Below are 13,026 nucleotides of genomic sequence, written 5' to 3'. Positions count from 1 at the left end.
TATCTCAGCCCGGGGGAGCACAAGTTCACATGCTGGCCCCCTGACACCAGAGAGAGATTAAACCCAGGGCTGCAACCCGAGAGCTCGTGAGGTGCCGCTGCAGAGTGTCAACCGCATTCCCTGCCAAGATGCTCATTAGCACAAAATCTTTGGCACCGTGTATAAATTTAGTTAGTCCCTAAGCTGCAATTCAATTACTTTGTGAGGCAAGGTGATTTTCTCTTCCTGAAAACCTGCAGCCTGAATCTATGGATCCAAGCACAACGAGCCCAAGAAGCTGCACGGTTTAGAGATCATACTTGTGTCCTAATTTGCTTCTACATTATCTCTGGGAGGTCTCAGTAGATTAAGGCCTAATTGCACTCTAGTTAATGTGCCTGATGGCCCTGTCAACACCCGCAAAAAGAAACTTGGAGTTTTATCATGTGCTTTTGCTCAAAGTTGCGTGTTCTTGAAAACCATACCTGGGTAAATGCCTTTTTTTCTTTGTGCATTTCTCTGCTGCCTCTTCTCTTCAGGGAACTCTGCAATAGAAGCAACACTGAGTTATTGATAAGTTGAACACAAAGCCTGCAAGTTTGGCAGGGCTCACCACCATAAAAGTAATTGAGGAGAAAGCAAGTATATTCTCCTGAGCAGCTAGGGATTTAATTTTTCATATTAATCACTAAAAAACCAAGATGATCAGGGCCTTCTTGGTGAATCTTTCAATGCACAAAATTTCCCACCAAAAAAAAGGAATAAAATTAGTTAAAAGTTCACAGAGGGAAAAAACCCACCCTCTTTTCTTCTCTGGACCACCACAATTTTTGGCAAAACTTTCTTTTTGCATGGGGCGATAATTTATGTTTGATTTATCCAGGGCAGAAGTCCAAGAATGTTACTCACAGTGGATGTGAAACACATTGTGGAAACCTCAGAGGAAAGCAACCCCCCAAAAAAGGGAAGGACATGCATGTTTAATCTATATGGTGTAACGTTATTAGTTAATCTGTGCTAGCAAACATACTGAGGAGCCCAGATAAAGACCAGGTAATTCTCCACGTATTTCTGAATTTACTTTATAAATCAGATTTGATTGGCTTTGCAAATCTTTATATCCCTTTATAAGCAGATTTTTTAAGACATGGAAATTATGTCATCACCACTGCTTGGTTTTCTGAAACCTCTCAGCACCCAAATGGGAAAGGACAGTTTTCCTGAGAAGTGGGAGGTTCAGCACCGTCAGGACATTATCAGTATTCACACTGACTTGTGTCTCAGGACCAAGTTCAAACTGTTGTGAGCTGGATCTCATTAGAAAAGGCATAAATTTGACTTTTGCAGGTAGAAGTATAAGAGGGGAATGATAGATACTAGGCAAAGAAAGAGGGAAGCTAAAAACTATGGAGTCATTTGAATTCAGAGCTGGCTGTATTTGTCTGTGCCCAGAGCCTGAAGGCTGATACTCCCCAGCAATCACCCTGACATTGTGGCCTCTTTTATTTATTACTTCGGTTTGTATTTGCTCTGCGGGGGACAGTTTCCAGCTGAGGCAAAGCCTGGGTTGTCACGGGCTTGCCCACAGCGTGCCTCCCCTCTGGCCCGTGCGATGGAGCAGCGTGCCCAGACCAGCGCCAGCTCCTGCGTCTGACGGGCTAAATCCTGGTCTCTCTAACCCACACTAACCCAGCACTGGAAACCATGAGCCCAGCGAAGGGGAAGGGAAAGGAGGGAGAGGCATCCTGTTAATTAGCTAAGTCCACTCTCGTACCCGGCCATCAACTGGCAGAAAACGTGATGTGAGCTCGGGGACAGGCACACCCCCCCCCTGCAAATCCGAACCGAAAGCTTTCTGTGGCTTTGTGGTTTCTCACTGTTAAGCTATGCAGCTACTGCAAATTATAATTATTGCATGCTAAGACAAATCTCTCCTTCTGCTCTTTGTTATACACAGTTAAGTAGTTAAAACCCATTCATACAAGGCACCATATGCCCAAGATATACTACAGTTTATTTTTTACTAATCTGCTCTCAACTTTAATCCAGTGATTTCCTATAACTAATGAAGCTGAGTAAGAGAAATGGGGTTTTTTGGATACTGAAACAGTTTAATGAAAAAAGACTTTAAACACTAAAAACATCATATGAAAACCTGTTACACAAGCTTAGCCAGGATAAACAGTTACTGTTTTATCTTTTTTTTAAATGTGGTGTTATTCTGGAAAGAGATACGTAACTGAAAGCAGTCACCAGTCAGCAGCATCATGCCCCAGCGTGCAAGACAGGTCACTATGGTTGAAGAGATCCAGGGCATAGCCCTGGCGCTCACACTCTCTGCTTTTCTGCGTGACTTCAAGTAAGAGTAGCTTGAACAAGAGGAGGTTGTCTGGTTGCTGCATTTAATTTGTAAGCCCTTAGGGTCAGGGATGAGTCTACCAATTTATGTAGAGGCCTCAATGCACAACCGTAACAAACAGCTACCAGTCATGCTAGAAATGTAAAACCTTGTGTCAAGTCCTAAAAACCTCTTGCTCTTACCTCTAAGCAAAAGGTTACACTTAGACACATCCCACTTGAGAATCTAGGGGGTATAAACACATGGGCTACACTGTGCAAGAGAAAGTAATAAAGCCTTTGCTCTGTTATACAGGATAATACTTGGAAAATAAGGGGGAGGAAATTAAAATTTAGGTAGGAGACATGGAACACAGGCTGAGAAACAGGCAGGTAGTGATCTCACTTTGGAACATGTTAAGCTCCGCTCCTCACTGAAAAAATGGATTTCACAGATCCAGACTAACAAGTTTGTAGCATATTGCCCTAGATGGGGCCTTGCTTTAAGCATTTTCACACTGTCCTGTTTGGATTTGTGTAAGAACAACCTTCTGATCAGTGCTCGGCTGGGAGGGTGCTCAGTATTACCATAACACTGAGACTCAACCTTAGGCTGAGTCTGTCCTCAGTGTAAGAAAAAGAATGGGATATTTACCTCTGGGGGCTACCAGTGGATTACAGGGAGAAACCTCCCTCCCACATGTCAGTGGAGGACTAGAAACACAAGCACAGCAACAAGGGACTGCCTGGCCAAAACCCCCTAAGCCCTATATAAGAGCAAGGTCTCCATTTCACCACTGTGGGACCAGGCTGCATGTGTGTATGAAAACACCAGCCAATACAGCTGATATTTCAGTAGGACTAAGGGCAGAGGGTGCCGCTGCAAGAAGTGCAAATGGAATGCACTACAAGCTTAAATGATTTAAAATGTAAAATGGTGCAATAAAGGAGTATTTCTCTTTGATGTACAGGAGATCCGCATCAGAAGCAGATAGGAATTAATGCTAGAAGGAACATTTCAATACTACTTTTTATACTCAAGGGACCAACCAGGGTTGACCATCTACCAAAAAGTCTTTCAATGATGGTTAAACAACATTTTATCAGTCTTAGTTAGCATAGCCTCTTAGGAAAGAGGTTACTCGCCGGACATTTTCTATCTTCACAGTTTCACTGCAGTTTGTCACTGTACCTCTTGGCTACCAAGGAGAGCTAATATATGGGGGTAATAAATTACCTGGTGTTTTAAAAGTTAAAATTCCCAAAAGATGATTGGATGTGGTGACTACAGTATTAACAGCAGGAAGAGACACAATTATTTTCACTTTCCCTAGGAGCCTAGCAGGGACAGGAAGAGACAATTTGTGTCTTTCAGTGAATTCCATTTTTAACAGGTCCGAGAAGAGTCCTGCAAACTGAGCAGTGAGAACGAGACTACCCACATGGGGAACAGCAAGCAGGAGTCAATGCACTGGAATTAGGGGTTGAGCAAGACATGGAAATAAAGTTTGAGTTAAGAGCAATCATACATGTAAACACATGATATGCCCCAAGCTTTCATACTGAGGCAAGTGCTGAGTAGGGTGAGAACAGAGCTGCGAACAGGCAGCAGTAGAGAAAGACTTGGAAAATAGGAAAAGAGAACCAAGAGTCCCTAAGATCTGCCAGCTTGTCACTTTATTCACTTCTATTAAGAGGATCAAGTCATTTTGGGTGCAGTCTGGCATCTGCAGGCAAGCGTGGGCTTGCTATCATATGCACATCAAACTAAACCTGCAAAATCAAGTAGTCAGCCATTGAAGTCACAATGTCTGCAACTTAAAAACAGAGAGGCTGGCTTGGAAAGTCCGGCCCCGAAGGCAATTTGTATCACTGTGATGTGTGAGGAATTATGCACGAGCATCACTGGGGCTTATGAGCTGTATAAATAATGTTCTGTGCGCAACGATGGCTTGCTACCAATTGCTTTGAAATGGATAATCACAATTTTCATTTGCATTCATTAGAAAATACTGCCTATGAAAGATCTGACAGTACTTTTAAAAAAAAGTATGCACGAGTGACCAAATCCATTTGCTCTAAGCACAGCAGTAGGTGACGCAGACTGCTTTCAGGTTACCAGTATCTGCAAGGCTAACAGCTTCAGAGTTGCACATTGGCACTTCATAGTAAGAGCTATCTTCTTGCTAGTTTTTGAGCCCACTCATGTTTAAGAATGAACAAAACATCCAGAGAAACATCACCTCTGCCCCGCAGTATGTGACTCATTGGGAGACCTTGCCAATGGACCAACTCTTTCATAGTGGTTACTCTCCAGGAAACACCACTGGTTTACATGAAGGTAATTCTGCTTGGAAGAAAACCAGATCCACTTGTAACAGATGGTGAGAAGGTGGATTATCCCCAAGTGATGTAAATCAGCGTTCGTTAACTGTATCACTAATCACTGCTCAGGAACACCTAACTGCAAGTGTTTTCCAAGCACTGTGTAGGACCTCATGGGAAGATTAATGCAGAGGATGACAAAACCAGGGGATCTCCATGCTCCTTTTCTGGCAACCCCCCTCCACACAAATCCAGCTCCGCTGGCCACTGCAGGCAGATTCTCAACTTTTTGCAGCTTTGGACTTGCCAGACCCTGACATTGAGGGGATGCATGACTCCCCTTCATCTCACTTCTTCAGAGCTATCCCCGCTTGCCCAGTCCGGCAGATAAAGAAAAACCCCTTTGTGCAGAGCTCTGTCACTCTCAAACCTCTAATGAATAAACTCTTCTAACAAATGCAGCACTGAAAGAACATGACCAGGACCTGTTTCTTTAGGAAGGACAACTTTCAGCTATCCTACTGCAGCTTTCTGAAATCTCCTTCCCGGTACTGTCACCTGCCCATTTGGCGAAAAGGAAGCATTTCCCATTCTTTTAATGGTAGGACAGGGTGGCTTTCCATTCTTTCTTAAGGCCTGAGGTGTCTCTAAATTCCAAGCATCCAGCTGAAGTTTTGCTTTGCTGCCATCCCATGCTTCTGTACTATAACGGCTGCGCAGTGAAAGTACGGCGGCCACTTTTTCCACCTGGACTCTAGTACGTATCTATGGGATGATTAATGCAACTGGAAAATACAATGAAATTCTAATTGCTTTTCAACTGCTGTAGGCCTTTGAAAAAGATATCTCACCAAGCCCTGGTAACCCTGGGTTTGACGCAAGTGATCTATATCTGCATTCATTCCCATGTGTGTTTCATTTACTATAAACCTCTAAATACTGCGATATTCATCACTCACATGATCCAGCAAAGTAAGCCATGTCTGAAATATCATAAGCATTACGGTTCAGGATAAAAGCCATCCCTTGAGTAAAAAAGCAGCAAAGCACACTAGCTTTCAGCACCAGCTTAAATTTCCCTAACACTGCATTACTCTATTGTGCTAAGCTTATGAATAGGGGCTTTGGAGAAGCCTCTTTCTTTTGCCTCTTACTACTAACACACGGCACCAGTTGTCTCTCACGGCTTCCCGGTGCCCTTCGCATGTAGACTGATACTGTCGTGATATTAGCTGGCTTGGAGCTTACAAAGAACTTGGTGTGACAGGTCTGGGACCACGCTGCAGGGAGGGAAGCAGCAGGACTGCACCCGCTGTCTGAAGCCCTGGAAGGTGAGACGGCAGCTCTTGGGCGGATGGGAGATAGCCGGGCTGGCTCAGCATTCAGCTCACAACACCATTCATATGAATCATATGAATCATTATAGTAATACCTGGCAAACATTTAAAGCCCAGTGATGTAATAATTGTTATTAATATAATAAATGAAATCCTGCAACAGACAGTTGAGATCCTAAACTCTAACAGGTGTATCACTGTCTTAAGCACTGCTTCTGCCCAAACACTTTTCTTAATAACTTCTTAAATTCATTAAAATGTATTTTAAAAGTCACTGTCTGTCCCATTTTGTTAAGACATAAAATATCCAAATTACATCACATGTGTCATGATATATAAAGAAAACTACAACACTCTGAGACCAGACTGTCCCTTTTTTTTTTTTTTTGGTCCTATTTCAGGTGAAGAAAACCGGAAAGACGCCAGGAAGGCAGGTAGGTCGCTGCAGACAGCTCTGCTTCTCCCCTTCCTGCTACACGACTGCTGTGATGCTGACGTGCTGGGAGCAAACACACCTCTCGGAGCCTTGTCACCCCTCCGTTTGCACAGCTATCAAATGTGAGTTCCCCACGCTGCGCCCGTCCCTTATCCCCCACATGACAGGCGCACTTGCTAACGCTCTGCGGTGGCACCACCTCGCTTCCAGCCCCTGCGCCAGAGGAGGAAACCACAGCCGCGCCTCCCTCGCAAACCCGCCCGGCAGAAGGGGCAGCAGCACCCACTGGCAGTAGGGGGTTGCTGCCAGGCCTCGACTTCTCCGTCTCCCGCCATATGACGCCCGTAATGCCCACAGTAACATGTGCTAGCTGGGACCGCCCGCTCTCCCCTCCCCACCGACGCAGGAGCCAGGAGCAGCACCCCAAATTCCCCTGCATCAGCTGAGCCGCAGTCACTGAGCACCAGCCCACTCCTGGCCCCTGCAAACAGGCTGTGAGCCACATCAGCTTGCACCCCTTTTGGAAAGAGCTCATTCAAGAGCCGGGCCTAATCCAAGCGGTATGTGCTGCGCTGACACCGCCTGAGCCCTGTAATGACCTCGTTAGTGTTATACCGTAGCAGACAGCCCATGAACAATGCGCCGGGCACTATATACACACAGAAACAGACCTGTCCTGAAACAGCTTGCCAACAGGAATAGTACACATCCTCGGCCACAAAACCCTACGCAATGATATGCACCTGGTGCCTGCAGCCCAGGACACGCTTCAGCACGACAAGAGAGAAATGGTGTCCGGCCCCGCAGGCAGCGGTGCCAGCTGGGGCTCTCTTCTCCACCTCTCTGGAAAAAACAGGGGTGGCAAAACTCCCAGAGGAGATGAAACAACCTGTATGACATTTTTTAGCCTTTTTTTCCTCTCGTGAGGACTCTTACTGCAGCAGTCTGGGCAAACTAGACAACTGCTAGAGAAAGCAAACCCGTGGAAACAGCCCCCAATATACCTGCTTGGCCATCCGCCACCCACGTCACGCTGCTCGGCATTGCCGCATCGCCCAACACTAAATGCGGACTGCCTGAAAACTGCCCCCCCCCTCCCCTTCTCCCTGAAAAAATGGTTTAAACTCCAGATCTTTTCTGAGGGACTGCAGCAAATGTCCTGCTGTCATGTCACGGGCCTTTCAACTGGGAGCTGCACAGGGGACTGGCTTTACAAAATCGGGCTGTGGGCCAGGTAGTGCTCAGAGAAGGGATTAGGAGTTTACATTGCCGAAGGAAGACAACTTGACAGCATTTACTGCTGATCGACGCACATGCAGCCTGGCATTTCCTGTTGCACACGCAATCTGCTATAGGTATAAATCATTTTTTTTCAGAAGAAGATGAAGAAGGCAGTATACGCTCAGGGATAGGTACCTGCTTTTCAATTGCAGATACAGCCCGCTCATTCTCTGCCACCAAGAGCATTTAGAAAGCAATGCTACATAGCTGGTGGTCCCAGTATCAGGACAGCCTTCAGTGCACTGGAGAAGCAAACTGGAGAGTTTGTCAGTGATGGGGCAAAGCAGAGAGCCGTGATTTGGACAGTGCTGGTAAAGGAGAGGAGGGGAGCTGAGCAAAGCCCTAAGCTCCCACTAAGTCCGGAGGCTCCTGCAGCAGTTTACAGCACTGGGGGAGGGAGTAAACACAGCTCTGAAATCTCTGTAGTGTTCAAGGTATAGGTGTAAGGAGTAAATCTTGTAGAATCTAAAAATACAAGGGTATATATTTTTTTTAAGTCTTTTTGCAGAGAAGGGTATTCAGAGCTGCACAACATCTGCGCTTTCTGGACTAATGGATCAACAGCTACAGAATTATTTTTTGCATTGGGTCTGGAAAGAAAAATTTCCTTGAGCAGACAACTGTAAGGACAAGCATATTCAATCTCCCCTGGATTAGAGCAACTTGCTGTTTCTATAAAGTATTAAATGAAATTCTAAAGAAGCAGAGAGATTAAAGGCCAACTGCGATGATCCCCAATGAACATGTCCCAGATAGTCTTTGTAATCCTCGGCTGCCCATATATTATTTCACAATTTTAAGGACACTGCACTCTGACAAAGGGGTTTATAAAAATGGAGCAAAAAGATGGCAAATTCACACTTCGGTATGAATGGTGACATTTTTGAACCTCATATAGCTGCTACCTGTGACACACTTTGCTATACATGATTCAACGCACACAGCCATTTACCAACAGGTGATGGGGTCACCCCCAACATATCCATATTCAGCAAGCCACGAGAGTCACATTCAAGCACAAGTAAAGTTAGTTCTACAACGAACAAGGCCATCAATTATAGGAAAGAAATTCAAGCCAGAGCATAGCACTTGTAACTAAGAAATGGTGGAGCCCAGGCCAGGGCAGGCGCAGGTGATGAGAAGGGGACGCAGCTCCTGCAAACACACCAGCCCACTGGTGAGCCGTAGCACACAATGCTCCGGGAACAGCGGTGTGACATCCACCCGCTCTCCCAACACATTCTGCGGGGCAAGAGTTACCCTCATGGGAGAAAAGTGCTAGGCTACCTACGAGCCCAATTGCAGCTAGAAATGGCCAGGAGGGAAACAAATTGTTAGGAGAGAGTATAGTTGCAAAAGCTGCATTTCCTTAGTAAAACCAGCCTATAAAGATGTGTCAGCAGCAACCCTGTAAATACTAAATGAAAAGCTCTACGTGGTGGATATAGCTCCACAAAGATGTGCTTGGAAAGGAGTATACAAGCCCAAGTGGCAACACAGTGCTTTAAACACTAAAATTCAAAATGCACAGAAAAATTATAAAGGTGGCCAGGGATGTTAACAGCAAATTATTCCGTTGTGAAGCGTATTTCTAAGGATACCCTGATCTGGGCAGGTATCTCTATCCATTTTGTCTGCTCCTGGGGCTGGGCTGTGATTGCCTGGGAACCCATTCCCATTGCTTGCAGGGAGCTAGGGTGATTCTGTAGATGTGCAGGGGCTGCGCTCTCCCATGCTACTGCTGCTTTGAAGCCTAAACAAGCTGCCTCGGCTCCTTGCTGGGTTTCATGGTCCCTGTCTCTGGATACAAAGGGATGCTCCGACCCCAAGGACCAATGCACAAAATGAAAGGCATATTGTGCATTACTGGGTCTTACATGGGGAAGGGAGACCTGGGAGAGGGTCTTCTCTTAGACCTCTGAGAGCAGCTCCTCGGGAGATGGGTGAAAGTGTGGGGTGAGATAACGCTTCTTGGTCTGCTCTGTAGCTCCTGGGAAAGACAGACAGCTTTCCCATCCCTTGGCACAGGAGATGACTGCCCCAAGCTTCCCTGCTGCAGTGGCACAGCGCTTTGGGGTGCTAATTTCTGGGAGCTGACAGCACTCAGCACCTGCCTGAAGGAGGAATATGCGGCTTCAACTTTGTTGGTATTCACCCTTCTCTACACGCATCCTATTCAGGGCCTAACTGCTGCACTTTGCTTGGATACAGATTTGCTTATGAAACACAATGTTGTATATGTTTTCCCAAAAAGAAGATGACCCATTTATAGTCCCTTAAAACAGCAAATGGATGAGTTTCACCAATGCAGACCACTCCAATAGCAATAACCTAAGGCAAAAATCTTTATTCAAGCAACGTATTGATTTTAGGATACAAAACTAAGGGACTTGGATCATCACCTCTGATGTTAAGTTGTTACATGAATTGAACATTACAAAAATGGATTAGGACATCTTTGCTCGGATACGTGGTTTTTTTTCCTCACTATATATTATTCCCTTATTTTTGTTTAGTCCAATTCATAACTTCCAACTTTCACCACTCCTCTTAACAATTTAGTCTATGCTCTAAGTACTCCTGATAGGGGTGGAGGTCTCATCTATGAGAACTTATCCTTCTGTCCTTCTCTCTGCCTATCTGCTAATATCTAACCAAGCACAAAAATCATAGAATCACAGAATCACTTAGGTTGGAAAAGACCCTTAAATCATCGAGTCCAACCATAAACCTAGCACTGCCAAGTCCACCACTAAACCATGTCCCTAAGTGCCACATCTACACGTATTTTAAATACTTCCAGGGATGGTGACTCAACCACTTCCCTGGGCATCCTGTTCCAGTGCTTGATAACTCTTTCAGTGAAGAAATTTTTCCCAATATCCAATCTAAACCTCCCCTGGAGCAACTAGAGGCCGTTTCCTCTTGTCCTATCACTTGTTACTTGGGGAAAGAGACCGACATCCACCTTGCTACAACCTCCTTTCAGGTAACTGTAGGTAGTTCTAGAAGCCTAAAATGGCAATACAGATGCACATTTTTTTTAAAAAGATAAAATCATTATGCTCAATAACACCCCACATTTCCATTCCCCTGAGTGGGATGAGCTGCTGACACACAGCCGGGGCTTCTGCATAAGAAACCTTGTACCCTCCAGTCACCGCAGCCACGACCAGCCCTGAGCCGAGGCAGCAAGCAGGAAGGAAGCGTGTCTGCACTGCATGAGGCTGCTTGGGAAGCTTCTCTTCTACCATTTCCTAACCTTCTGAGTGACTGAATTTGTAACCCTAGTCACATTGTACACAGTATTTTTATTATGATAATTATTATGATAACAAATGATGACTGACAGTACTTGGGTTTGATGGCTTTCTCTCAAAGGCTATAAAATATTCCCCTTTCTCTGTACTTTTACACACCTGCTGTAAAATGTATAATTTCAGCCATTTGCTGACAATATATACAGTTCATCAATGAAGTGGCAAAATCCCACTCCAGCTATCTGTATGGTGCTGCTGCACATCCAATCCCAAATACAGAATGAAATATGACAAAGGTGAGCAGCACTGTCAAATTGACAAGCCCCTGAAAGCTGACGCCAGTTGGTGTGTCCTTGGTTATAACCATGCACCAAAACACATAAATTACAGGGAATTACAGCTTACCGATCCCATTTGCACAGCTTGTTGATGCTGCTGCCTAGCAAAAGAGGTGTCTGATTTGAGAATCAGTTTCTGAAAAATCATTTTTAGACAGTAATTCCAAAGTCCTTCTAGTCTCTCGGTACTTCTCATGCCGCAGTACCTCAGAGTGGGAACATCCTCATGTGTTGTGGTTTTGATTTGCCTACTCCAAAGAACCTCTTCATATGTGGAAAGCTTTGCAAAGCACTCAGGAAGAGCAAAGCAGCAATAGCATGCTCCTGCTGGGGACTGCAGGCTGGGAAAATATTCTGGGGAAGTACCTTTGTAATATACTTCTTGACCAAAAAGAACAGGAGGCACTTTTTTTTACTATAGATCAGCATATGAAGTACAGGGATTTAACCATCTACAAATAGCTAAATACCAGATGACACTCTGGAATATAATTTTGTGCCAAAAGCACACCAGTCTCCACTTTTTAAAGATTTTTCAAAAAAATCTCCTCACATTTTCATTAACTTCAGTGAGGCTTGGACTGGGGCTTCAGGCAGTGTAAGGCTCTCATCTTCTCTGAAACTGAAGTACTGAGGACACTGGACAGTATACAGCGGCTGCTGCAGAGAGGTATCTAATGGTCACTAATCCACAAGTACTGTTGTTCTGCTGTGATTAAAAGTAAGGCAGCAGGGATGCCTGATGAAAGAACGTGATCAAGTCATGTCCTGAAGCCATACCAAGTCTGACAGGCAAGAATACAATTCTAGGATTATTTTGTGAAGCCTGAAGAAACAGCAAGTGCAGATTTGTAAGGGGACTTGATAAACCTTTATCTCTTTTCTGTGACTGGCAACACAAAACAAAAAGGGGAAAGAAAAAGGAAAAACCTCAAACCATCTAGCTAAATATTCCTTCTCTACTACTGGTCAGGATAAGGGTTCGCAAAAGGCTGTTACTCTCCTAGCAATAACAAAATGGGAATGTCTGAGCCACATGAGTGGATGTGCTTTTAACCTGAAACTCGGCAACTAACAGCAAAATAGGCTTTATCCCAGCCTGGGTGCAGAAGATTAATGACTATGAATAATATGTATGCATTAGAGTGAATAATGACAGCCCAAAGGAAGGACTGCCAGGGACCCACAATTTTTTTAGATCATTATTTCTCGGATGACAGAAACTATTACAATGAGAAAATTAATGCACTTTTCATTTTTCTAATTAAAACACGAAAACTGTTTCTCTCTACCACTTAATTCATTGCTCGCTCTTTCTTTCTGCATCCTCAGCCACCTGGAAAAAGTAGCTCCTCACTGCTGTTTCTTAGCTGAGGGCCCACCCTATCTCAAAGGGTGCTGCAGTGTCAGTGTTTAAAGTAAGGGCATGAATAGCTGCCTTAAGAATTCCCAATTTATGCAAAATAACTGCATAATTTGAATTCCTGGTAGCCCTAAAGCAGGCGTGCTGCGGTCCCTACCTGGGTGCACGCTCTGCCCACTCACGGATGAAGAGGGGGTATCAAACTGGTTATGGGACTGATCTTCCAATGTGGCTGCTGATTAGCAATGAAAAATTCATGTGATCACAGCTTTTATGGAGGATCTCGACAAAATATGCAGTTCTACTCTGTTCTTAGAAATCTCGGTGTGGGGGTTTTTTTGTTTGTTTGAGAAGCCTGAAGTCCACAGAC

The 13,026-nt window shown here is 44.7% G+C and overlaps 1 protein-coding gene across 1 annotated transcript in view; it reads right to left on the bottom strand.

Moving 5' to 3' along the window:
- The window catches only part of MTCL1 (microtubule crosslinking factor 1), a 106,563-nt gene that overhangs the window by 49,169 nt on the left and 44,368 nt on the right, over nucleotides 1–13,026 (bottom strand). Inside the window, exon 4 of the mRNA XM_059836088.1 lies at nucleotides 465–524. Coding sequence (XP_059692071.1) covers nucleotides 465–524 — 60 coding nt within the window. The remainder of the gene's footprint in view (nucleotides 1–464; nucleotides 525–13,026) is intronic.

The sequence above is a fragment of the Gavia stellata genome, chromosome 3, assembly GCF_030936135.1.
Source record: "Gavia stellata isolate bGavSte3 chromosome 3, bGavSte3.hap2, whole genome shotgun sequence".
Classification (NCBI taxonomy): Eukaryota; Metazoa; Chordata; class Aves; order Gaviiformes; family Gaviidae; genus Gavia; species Gavia stellata.
The sequence above is the reverse complement of the archived record's forward strand: the minus strand, read 5'-3'. Positions and strand labels throughout refer to the sequence as shown.